This window comes from Chiloscyllium punctatum, chromosome 1 (assembly GCF_047496795.1).
Source record: "Chiloscyllium punctatum isolate Juve2018m chromosome 1, sChiPun1.3, whole genome shotgun sequence".
Lineage (NCBI taxonomy): Eukaryota > Metazoa > Chordata > Chondrichthyes > Orectolobiformes > Hemiscylliidae > Chiloscyllium > Chiloscyllium punctatum.
In genome coordinates, this window is record NC_092739.1 from 78,521,169 (window position 1) to 78,533,892 (window position 12,724).

The 12,724-nt window shown below is 38.3% G+C and overlaps 1 protein-coding gene across 1 annotated transcript in view; it reads right to left on the reverse strand.

Annotated features, from left to right (window-relative positions):
* Positions 1–12,724, reverse strand: part of LOC140478730 (phosducin-like protein 2) — a 29,590-nt gene that overhangs the window by 1,595 nt on the left and 15,271 nt on the right. The window contains exons 5-6 of the mRNA XM_072572045.1: positions 10,442–10,585; positions 4,786–4,991 (exon numbers count right to left, since the gene is read on the reverse strand). Coding sequence (XP_072428146.1) covers positions 4,786–4,991; positions 10,442–10,585 — 350 coding nt within the window. The remainder of the gene's footprint in view (positions 1–4,785; positions 4,992–10,441; positions 10,586–12,724) is intronic.

The window sequence follows — 12,724 nt, forward strand, 5'->3', positions numbered from 1 at the left end:
ATCGGTGCTGGGTCCACTACTTTTCATTTATATAAATTATTCGGATGTGAGCATAAGAGGTATAGTTAGTAAGTTTGCAGATGACACCAAAATTGGAGCTATAGTGGACAGCAAAGAAGGTTATCTCAGATTATAATGGGATCTTGATCAGATGAGCCAATGGGGCAGAGAAATGGAAGATGGAGTTTAATTTAGATAAATATAAGATGCTGCATTTTGGGAAAGCAAATCTTAATCGGACTTATACATTTAATGGTAAGGTCCTAGGGAGTGTTGCTAAATAAAGAGACCTTGGAAGTGCTCCATGAAAGTGGAGTCGCAGGTAGATAGGATAGTGAAGAAGGTGTTTGGTATGCTTTCCTTTATTGGTCAGAGTATTGAATACAGGAGTTGGGAGGTCATGTTGCATCTGTACAGGACATTGGTTAGGCCACTGTTGGAATATTGCATGTAATTCTGGTCTCCTTCCTATTGGAAAGATGTTGTGAAACTTGAAAGGGTTCAGAAAGGATTTACAAGGATGTTGCCAGGGTTGGAGGATTTGAGCTATAGGGAGAGGCTGAACAGGCTGGGGCTGTTTTCCCTGGAGTGTCGGAGGCTGAGGGGTGACTTTAGAGAGGTTTACAAAATCATGAGGGGCATGGATAGGACAAATAGACAAAGTCTTTTCCCTGGAGTGGGGGAGTCCAGAACTAGAGGGCATAGGTTTATGGTGAGAGGGGAAAGATATAAAAGGGACCTAAGGGGCAACTTTTTCAGGCAGAGGGTGGTATGTATACATGTATGGAGGCTACAATTATCTGGGCTAATTGTTTCTTATGGTTCCAAACAGGGACTCGATTTTTTTCTATGAGATTGACCTGAAAAATATTTAAAATGTAGTATAGCTGAAAATGAGGTTTTTTTTACTATTATTCAAATAATCATGTTTTATTTCCTGCCTTCTACGCAGTATAACTAAGAACTCAAAATTGTTTTGTTTTGTTCTGGTTAGTTTTTCTACACTCGTTTCTCTTTCATCTTATATTCTGCATATGTCAAACTAATATCCGTAACTTCCTATAATATTCTAAAGATAAACAAAACATTTTGTGAGGTATCATTCACTGTCAATGATTATTGATATTCCATTATCTGGAAAGTCCAGTAGATCAGCATTGCAATGAAGCTCAAAAAGCGAGGTGTATTGTCTGTTTAAAGTTTTGTTAAAATGTCTGGCTTTTCAGAAGCGATCTGAAATATGATTGTCAAAATGTGTGCAGATTTTTTACTTGAGAGTCACGGAGTTTTTACAGAAGAGAAGAGACCTTTTGGCCCATCATGTCTGTGCCAGTCATTAAGCATCTATCTATTCTAATCCCATTTTCCAGCTCTTCACCCATAGCCTCGTATGCTATAGCGTTTCAGGTGCTCATGCTGTCACTTTGCAAATCTTAGATGCTACAAATCTTGAATATAAATTTTAGAAATAGACTGGCAAACATATAGAAGAGTAAAACAGTGCTAAAGACCCAGATTTTATTTTCAAGGTTGTTCAGCACTGTGACATGGTTTTCCCCTTTAATAACATCAAGTTAAATCTGATGCGAAATCGAAAGGATGTATTAATCTGCAGCAACGTTAACAGCCAACATGTAAGCAACCAATCACATTGAAGTATTCTAATAAATAGCAAATCGTGATGTAAAAAGCAATTAATTATCCTTCCTTTCTAATTTAAAATTTCAGATGGCAAAATAAATGATTTTTTTGTTTGGATGAAGATAGAAGGTAACAAAAAACAAATATTTTTAAATATAAGACAAAATGTGGTGTGATTTTTATATAGCTATAGTAAAATTTGACATTCCACAAATATAAAATCAGAATATCAGTGTGTACATTAGTAATTATATTAAGTTAATCCATCATTGCATACCAATTTAAATCTCATTCAACAATGTATTATTTTTCAAAAACTTGTATAGTTTAGATGAAAGTCCACATTGTCAACAACTTCATTAATTTCCAGTGATTACATGCTGGAAAATGTCTCACTAACACTCCCTCAGAAGTTGGCAGCAACTTCTGAATTTTTATGTTAATCATTCCATGGATACTGCTTGGAGGTTAACAATTTTAAATGTAAACAGTTATGCTTTTCTGACTAAACAACATCAAACGCTTCAGATGCTGCTCAGAAGAACTGGGCCAAAATATGAGTTTTTATAACAGAGGAAGAGAGCTAAATATCAGTCCAACAAGAGAACTTAAAATAGGTAAAGGGGAGAAACTTTTGTATTTAATATGAACTTTAAAAATTGTATTAGAAAATAATGAGACTTGACATTTTCTAACATCAAAAGTATTTCACCTGTGTGCTTAAAAGAGGGAAGAAATTTTGATTATGAAGTTTGCAAACAAAGAAAAGAGAAAAAAATAGATAATCGAGACCTATTAGTTTAACACAGACTAAAGGAAAAATATCATCAGACAGCATGACTGGCAGAGCAAAGAAAGTAAACATATGTTTATGAAAATTAAGTCATGTCTGACTGATCTGGTTGAACATTTTGAGATGATCAAGAATGTGAAGGCTAGAGTGAGCCTACATTTAGGCCTAACGTATGATGAACGGCCAAGGATCCTGGGATTGTATTCATTAGAGTTTAGAATGTTGAGGGGAGATCTAATAGAAACTTACAAGATAATGTATGACTTAGAAAGGGTGGATGCTAGGTATTTGTTTCCGTCAGGTGGGGTTACTAGGACCTGTAGGCACAGCCTTAGAATTAGAGGGGGTCAATTTAGAACGGAAATGAGGAGACATTTTTTCAGCCAGAGAGTGGTGAGCCTGTGGAATTCATTGCAACGGAACGCAGTGGAGGCTGGGACATTAAATATCTTCAAGGCAGAGATTGATAAATTCTTAATCTTGCAAGGAATTAAGGGATACGGGGAAAGTGCGGGTAAGTGGCATTGAAATGCCCATCAGTCATGATTGAATGGTGGAGTAGACTCGATGAGCCGAATAGCCTTACTTCCACTCCTATGTCTTATGGTCTTATGGACTTGTAGGTTGTTTGTATTGCGTTTCAAAGGCCATTTGATAAGGTTGCTCATGTGATTTCAATTGAGTGAAATACAATGACAAACTATGACGTGGATTGGTACTTGATTGGGTACAGAAGGGGATAAAGGGATCATCCCCAGATTGGCAAAGTTTGGAAAATGCAGTAGCATATCAACATTTCACCACACATATCAGTGACTTACAGATTCTTCTTGCAATTGTATGCACCTTTTGAGGTTGAAAACTCATGAGCTACAGGTAAGTGCGTATTTGTTGTGTGCATCTCGCAAAAATAAATTAACAAATCTTGATCTCAACAAATCTGTGGGACTGACACTGAGATCCTGCAGGAATAGGGTGAATGTTTTTTCAATGAACACAAATTCAGTTTGATGTTTTGTAGGTATTAAATATCGTGTTGGAGATTAATGTGATGTATATTTTTAAACCAACAAGCACTGAATTTTTGAAAGCAAATGACTTGAATTTTTAAAGGCCATTTGAGAGACAAAATAACAATAATATTTTATTTGGATACTTGCTTACTCCTGGTACTCTGTTACTTATTTTGATAATTACACTGGGGTGCTTCTCCCTCAACAACTAAAGATATATAGATTTTCACGATGTATATCAATAAATTAGATGAAGTAATTGAGACTCGTATCTGCCAGAATTTTCTGATCAATAGCATATGTTCATCAAATCAGTTCTTCATTATCTGGCCTCACACATGAAGGCACTTTAATGAGATATTAATGGGCTGCTGATAAATTGTATGTGTCTGTTTTTTTTTATATAGCAGAAAAAATCATTTTAAATTATTTTTGAACAGCATTTAAAAAGCATGTGAACAGGAAAGGTTTGGAGGGATATGGGTCAAATGCAGGCAAGTGGGACTAGTTTGGTTTGGGAATATGGTCAGCGTGAATAAGTTGGACAAATGCGTCTTTTTCCATGCTGTATGACTCTGAATAGGTGAGCATGTATATGTGTGTACTGTTTGGCTGTACATACAAGTCAATGAGCTTATAAAAGTATGGCACGATGGATTTAACCATAATGTCCCAGGTTTCAACAGCTTGTAAATGCATCACCAGGACTCACATATGAAAAAGGTTCACTCAGCTGACATATTAGATGTCAACCAGTGTTAATAACACTGTATCCCAACAAAACGTTTGTGTTTTTAAAGAAGAACAGAAAGTCAGGGCGAAGAGAACATACAGGTGAACACCAACTGGTCACCAAAAGACACGATCCATTATCACTAGTTTCTATACATACAGACAAAGAAAGACACCACTTTGACTGGGACAACACACACATCTTAGGACAGGCGAAACAAAAACACGCATGAGAATTCTTAGAGGCATGGCATTCTAACCAGAACTCCATCAATAAACACGTTGATTTAGATCCTATCTACCTTCCCTGAAAAGAAAAAAAACAGGAAATGATTCACCCACCTTAAGGAACCAAGATGTATAAATAGAGAGGTGGGACATACCACTAGCACTTCACTGCATACTCTCACTGATGATGTTGCCTAGTATAGTGACAAAACGTCTGAAAACAAACCTTCAAGCTCAGCGAGCTAACTTATATACTTATCATCAACCTGAGCTTCAAAACTTCTCAAAAATTGCCAACATCATCATATTTTTATTATATCAAATTGATGATACCAACACAAAATGTTGTAACTATAAGCAGTACTTCAAATAATTTACCTTCCAACTTCAGATCTGGAGCTCCACACTCCATTCCAATGAACCTGCTCTTCATTTGGCCCTCAAAATACACAAAAATTGTTGGCAAATATTTATCTGGATAGTTAGGAATACAAATGTTTGCAATGGCCTTCATGAATTTTGTTTCTGGATACTTCTTAGCTAGTTGACTCAAATGATGATTGATCAAAATGCACATTGGTATGCTGTTGTTGTAATAAAGAAAGGAACAAATTATAGTTTGGCTTAATTTTTGCATTTAAATTAACAAAGCTGAACTGTTGAGTAATTCTCCAGAGGAGTCATCCAGTTCATCCATCCGAGTGTCAGTAGAAGAGCTAGGAAAACATCTGGAAAATTATTCAAATTATAAAGACAAATAACAGAATCCTGATGTAACTCACTCCTAATACCTGCAGTTGTCTTCATTTTGAAAAACCTCGAATGTGGTGAGACTAAAGAATTAAAGCAAACTCGTATTTTCCTTAAAATGTTTCCAATACATACAAAGTATTAACTATTAACAGTGTAACAACCGTGCTTGAAAGGGATTATACTTATGATTTAAAGGTAAACTTTTCGCATTTTCAATTTAAGTATTTTGTTGAGTGAGATTCACAGTGTCTAGTCTGCCATGGCTCAGAGTGACTTTCCTCAATGTCTTCACCCTATAAATTATATAACCATGTCCTCAGGAACCTTTCTCAGGAGAATTATGTGGTAGGAGAGTCAGAAGTGGTTCTTACACTCACAGGGCACCACTCACTCTAAATCTGCCACTTAACAGACATATCATAAAATTGCTATTCTTACTACTTCATGCATCATGTCCATTCAACAGTTCCTACCCATCTCATTCTTCCAAACAATGAACCCTTCCTGCTCTCTGCTCTTCCTACTCATTCACCGGGGATACGAAGCAACTCTGCTGCTTGTGCATTTGCTTGAAGCACATGCAGTATGTTTGCCATTTAAACTGCTTTCTCATGCTGCAGGTGTGACATTGATATCGCATAATGCTGCACAGTAACATGTTTACCCTTTACCTGACTGGTATATTGACTGGTTAGTGCTCCCCATGGTTATAATCTGCCTGCCTCAACATCTGTATTAAAAAGAAATGCAAGGCACAGAGACCAGCAGTCTGTAACTGAGAACTTTAAAGACCCTGTGCACTAAGAAAGCAATTCAAGGGGTATAGAGGTTGTGGCTTATAAAGTTAGTGCTGAAGTCAGTGAGTGTGTGCTGAGAAAGCAAATGAAGTACACAGATAGACTCTAAGCAAGAGTAAAGTTAGAGCACTAAGAAAGTAAGCTAGGAGTCATAGATGCATCCTGTGCAGATGCATGAGATGCGTGCATCCCTGTGTTCAAACTGACCTTGGAACAACATGCAAGTTCTAAGTATTCTTGAGCCCTAAGGTAAAGCAGTGAAGGGCTGAAGTGGTGTCTGCAGTGGTCCAAGGGTCCGATGGTAGGCCAATACAACTTACATGGACGAAAGAGGATCGTGGTCATGGATCACACAGGATGTCAAAAGAAGCAGTTGCAATGTTGCCAAGACAAGCATTCAGCAAGCTGCATTTGTCAGATACCCATTCACATTTGCTTGCTAGGAATTTATGTCACCTAGTGTCCAGGTGAGGGAGAGGAAAATTGAGAGTGGCATAGAAATGACGTGATTTTGGGCTTTAATGAGATTCAAATGTGTGGAAATAAAGTAGGTAATGCTCAGTGGCAATATTCTGAAGTTGCCACTTGAGGGTTGAGAGGAAAATTTGGAAAATCTTTCTTATTCTTAGGAATTTGATTTTTGCATTCTCACCATATTTTCCCACTCTTTTGGCTATTACCCACACCACACCTGAGAGGGGAAAGTTTCATCCTATATGTCTTGGTTTTATCTTAAAAGTAAGAATTTTTTCTGTTCTATTATGTTTGCAGCATACATCTACTATCCTCCTCTAGTGACACGTCCCGATAGGTTCCCATTGTGCTTTCTCTTATGATCACATCCTTAATTCTTTTGCTATTGTTCTGTTTCTTTTTTATGACATTCTGTGACAAATGCCTTCTTTGAAATATTTATTATATTGTATGTATTGTATAAGTGAAAGCAATTTTTCTCATCCATATTCATGTGCCTCAGCGTAAAGATGTTATTTATTTTAGTCTTTATTTCACAGGTTACCATTCAATTAATCTCATGAGGTTTCTTTCCAGTTTAGATTAGTTAGTGTCCTCAGTTCAGTGACAAATCTTCAGCACTTGCTTGAAAACAACCAATGCTGGAGATCATAGCAGGTCACATAGCATCCATGGGGAGATAGCAGCTCTGCTGAAGAGTCATCTAGACTTGAATGCTATTTGACCTGCTGTGATCTCGAGCATTGGTTTTTTTCAGTACAGTCTCAACCGGACTCGCCAAATAACATGGTGGCTGCAAGAGAATTGTTCCTTCACTGTTTCTGGTTGAAAATCCTAGAATTCCCTCTCTAAGGGTATTGAGAGTCTACCTGCAGCACTTGGACTGCAACGGTTCAAGAAGGCAGCTCCCCAATATCTTCTCAAGAGCAACTATGGATGGGCAATAAATGTTGACCCAGCCAGCGATGCTCATGTCCCAAAAGTGAACAAAAAAAATACAGCTCACCGGTGAGACCATGTTTTAAGTCCTAACCACTATAATGGTTACCTTACTTAAGAATTCAATGTGTTGGAAACATCTTATAGAAAGTTACCAGGCTTAACTGGAATAGGTGGGTTGTGTTATGAGGAAAAGTTGGACAGGCTAATCTTGGATGTGCTGGAGCTTCAAAGATTAAGAGTGACTTGATTGAAACATATAAAATCCTGTGGATTCTTGACAGGGTGGATATGGAGAGGATGTTTCTTCTTGTGGAAGAATCAAGAACTAAGTGTCACTGTTTAAAAATAAGGGATTGTTCATTTAAGGCAGATGAGGCAAAAGTTTTTGGTTTGAGAGTCTTTGAACTCCTAAAAAGGTGGTAGCAGCAGAATCCTTGAATATTTTTAAGGCAAAGATGAATTGACTCTTAAGCAAGTGGATGAAGCGTTTTCACAGGTAATTGTTAATATGGATTTGAGGTTTTAATCAGAGCAGACATGATCCTACTAAATGAGGGAGCAGCGTGAGGGCATGAACAACCTTCCCCGCCTTGTTTTTATGCACCAATGACCCACTAGAGTAAAGAAATTTGTCCTAACATTCATCTTAAGTGGGAGACCCTTATTTTTAAGGCAGTATTTGATGACAGAGATGTTGGAAACTATGCATTTCTATGCAGTGATGTCACATGCTCGTGTGACAAGTTAGAGACGTAAGCATGATTTTGAACAGGTCTTCTGTGACGGGGAGAGAGTGTGCATGACAGGTGAAGCTCCCCAGAATGAGAAGAGGGAGAGTGGAGAGGGTGGGTGGGGGTGGAGTGGGGAAGTGGGGATGCTACAAAGCTTAGCTCAGTAAAGAAGCCATTTGGTATGCTTGCCCTTATTGGTCAATGCATTGAGTATCGGAGTTGGCATGTCATTTTGCAACTGTGTAGGATATTGGTTGGGCCATGTTTGGAATACTGCATTCACTTTTAGTCACCCTGCTATGGGAAGGGTGTTGTGAAACTTGAAAGGTTTCAGAAAAAATTTACAAGAAGGTTGCCAGGGTTGGAGGGCTTGAGCTAAAGGGAGAGGCTAAATAGGCTGGGGCTATTTTCCTTGGACCATCAGAATATGAGGGGTGACCTTATAGAAGTGTATAAAATCATGAGGGGCATAAATATGGTAAATAGACAAGTTCTTTTCCCCAGGGTAGTGGAGTCCAAAAGTAGAAGGCATAAGTTTAGGGTGAAGGGGAAAGATTTAAAAGAGACCTAAGGGGCAACATTTTCATGCAGAGGGAAGTGCATGTATGGAATGAGCTGCCAGAGGAAGTGGTGGAGCCTGGTATAAGTACAACATTTAAAAGCATCTGGATGGGTACATAAATAGGAAGGGTTTGGAGGGATATGGGCCAAACGCTGGAAAATGGGACTAGATTAATTTAGCATATCTGGTTGGTATGGATGAGTTGAACCGACAGGTCTGTTCCTGTGCTATAACTCTATCTGCAGTAATTTGTTCCTTGGCACCTGAGAGAAGCCTAACCACAAGATGGTGTTCTAAGCAAAATAATACATTTAGTAGCCAAGATTGTTGATTGAACTAATTCCAGCAGTGTGAAACAATAATATTAGTTGGTGGGCTGTTACAGTTGAAAAGAAATACAGAACGTATAAAATGTTATTTCATGATGTATGGGCTTAATTAAGCATAGACAAAAATCCAATGTTAAACCAAATTCCTTTTAAATTATATGGATTTCAGATGTTTTTGCTGATATTGTGAGATTGAATCATAAAATTCAATTGTAGAACTTGAAGCCGTTAATTTTTTATGTAAAAGTTAATTACTCGTAATTTGAACTCCTCAATGACGATTTGCCACAAAAATTGGATTTTTATTTTATTAATCTGGTGGATGCACAAATTTTCATTTTGTACTGCATATCTTTTGCAAACTGATTAATGTGTTCACATTAAATGCTTTCTTCTATTGAATCAGTGTTTGATGAGGACAATAAACCACTGCCTAGTGTACTGCATTGAGTACCACTAATCCTGAAAACCTGTCATGTTTAGGCTTCCATATCCACTTCGCTATACAAGTTAACATTGAACGACTATGTATATCCCACAGGGGTGTGTAAATATTTGGATAAGCAGCAAGATCCATGTGTCACGACTAATAAATGGACATGTGTAATATTCTAATCAACTTGTTCAGATATGCTATGACACATCTCCAGAGCCAGTGGAACTTACACCTGTGCCTACCTGGCCCAAAAGTAAGGACTCTACCACAACATCCTAATACCATGTATGTCACTTGAATTCTGCATCGTAACAGCTCCGACCCAATCAGAGCTCTTAGCAGAGCAGACAGGGAAACATATTGGGTGGGAGGCAAAAATTCATTTCCAAAACTGGATTTAAAGTTTTAGTATTAATTTTTTAGAACCTTCAGGATGGCTTTCTGGTCAGAACCATCTTTTAAATTAATTAGTATTCCAAGAATATGCATTAACAGTGCGCTTGTATCTTCTGTTTGTCTCATGAGTATCTCAATGTATACTTTATTAAAAATATTACTTAGTGAAAAATAGATTTAGTAATATTTTTTGGAATTGTAAAGCCTGAGACATTCCTTTTCTAATTCTCTCACCATAGATTTTTGCCTTAGATCTTGGTTGTTTTGTGAATTCAGCTCTACTCAATGATTTGATTAATTCCTATAGAACTTTGTAACCAGTCACATGTTTTATATATTTAGATGGCTTCCAGAAACTTCCAAGTTAAGGACTTTGTAATATGGACAAAACCAAGACCATTAATTTTGTTCTCTTGGCACTATACTGCAATTTAAAACATTTCAATAATACTAGTAAATTTTCCCGAGTGTAAAAAAAAATCCATTGGTAATAAATATGATGCAAGATGCTATGGTCTTAAATATTGATTTTATCATTGCTGCAAGTTGAAACACTGAAGTTAATAACACAACTAAAAAGTCTGTTATGTCTGTGAAATGGATTAGCTACATACCCAGGTCTATAAAGGTGAAGTACGACCCATATTTCGTTTCCCGCATAAGTAATTTGCTTTACATACTCATCTCCTTGGAGTTCAGCCAACTCACCAAACTTACTTTTTCTTTGTAAAGCCTGCCATTCTGCCAGACGCTTGCGCCTAAAACACAAACATGAGTCACTTTCAATATGGCAGTGGTCTGCTTAAATGTTCGTTTCAAAGATGGCTCTTGAATTCACATCTGAATACCTATCAATCAGAAAACATTGTTCCTGTATTTACAATTAGAAATGTCTATGGAAGGAGGATTGTTATCCCTCTGTGGCTCCCCAGTGATAACTCCAAACTGAAACTCTTTTCTACAATTCCCTTTCTCTTTTTCCCATATTTTCATTTCTTTCATTCTTCAAGAACTGAATGCATGAGGTCCCATTGTGCTGCAGTAATTGAAGTACTCATCTATCCTGACATCAAGCCTGAACTAGTCGCAAAAGTTTGAGAGTGATTTTTGTGAAAGGTGCTTACAAGGACTCTGCAGCAATGCCGAGGATGATGTGCTCTTGTAAGATGGACTAGGGCATAGCTAACACATCATAAATACCATTGAGATTTTATTTTGTGCCAGAGAAAATGTACACACACTTTTTTGGCTCTGAAAAGTAGTCATTTTTAGCCCAAACCCTCCTACATAGATTAACTTCAGTTCTTTAGGATTTCTGTTAAGGCCCTGCTGGGCAGAATTTGAGTTGCAGAGAAATTTGCCTCAATTTATTGGACTTGTCCAATATGCAGCCCACAGGCCAGAATCCAGCCCACTCTGTGCTTCCATCTGGGCCACCACCAATTTTCAAAATACTCACAAATGGAAGTGACAGAGTCTGGTAGTATCTGTTCTTCCAATCACAGACTTTTTCTCTCTTGTGCTTTGCTATTGATTAGCTCACAAGCAAACACAGGACCGAAACAGCTTATGATGGGAGGATCAGTGAGCAATGATGAGTGGCCACATTCAGCCTTAGCCTTGATGTTGGAAGTGATAGTGAGTTTAGATGGAGTGGGGAAAGATTCCTGGATGGAAGAAGCTGCAAGGAAGTGAATGTCTGACTTTCTTTGCTGGTGACAGGAAAAGGCTGCAAATGAGACTGATCGCAACACTACCATACAGCAAGAAGCCCACCCCCTTACTTAGGATTGCTGACCAGCAAAGCAGGCTTCTTATTTTATAAACACACTAACTGACATATCAAGACATGGTGTCTTTGCAGCAGCCCTTTGATGCTCATTGCTGTGTGCCCTGAAGTACAAGTCTATGCTCCCTGAGCAAGGATTGGAGAGGTGGCATGATGGTCATGGGAGTTTGCAAATGTCAGATATCAATATCCATGGATGAGGGATGTATGCAGCTTGTAATGGCTGGCCATCATCTGAGGTACTATTTGGTGCTGGGCATCATGGAGTGATGCACCTGGATCTGTGATGGAAAGAAATGGGGAAGTGAGTTTATCCATAGTCAGGTGCACCCTGGCTTCAAGGCAGTGTTTTGCCTTTTCAAAAGGCAACGGGAAGCTCAGAATCATTTTGTGGACAGGTGTTTTGCAAAGCGATCATCCAGTTTGTGTTTCATCTCACCAGTGCAGAAGAGACCACACTATGAGCAATGAATACAGCAGATTAGATTGAGTGAAGTGCAGGTAAATCACTACTTCACCTGAAAGGTGTGTCTGGACCCTTGGATCGTGAAGAGGGAGGAAGTAAACAGACAGGATTTACACCTGCAATTGCAGGGGAAGGTGCCTTGGGAGTGTGGGACTGTGTTGGGAATGGAGGAAGAGTGGACCAGGGTGTTCCAGAGGAAACAGTCCTATGAAAGGCTGACAAGAGAGGGAAAGAGAATATGTGTCTGGTAGTGACATCTCACTGGAGGTGGTGGAAATGGCGATCTATGATCCTTTGAAGATGGATGCTGGTGAAATGGTAGGTGAGGACCAGGGGGATCCTATTGGCATTTTGAAAGGGAAGAAAAGAGGTAAGGGCACATTTTTATGAGAAAGTATTTTTTGATTATTTTTAACAAAAGTGAAATTCATTTCCAAAATTTGGTCTATGACCCTCTGAATGAAAAAGAATTGAGAAGTGGCCCTTCATATGAAAAAGTTAGACATGTACGATATAGTGGATTAAGGAAATGCATTGCCTTCTCTTCCCCTTCTGGAAATATCTTTTAGTAAAGAAATGGGTAGAGATGCCGTAATTGTGGGTATGTTTGCCGAGCTGGGAAGATGATATGCAGTCGTTTCG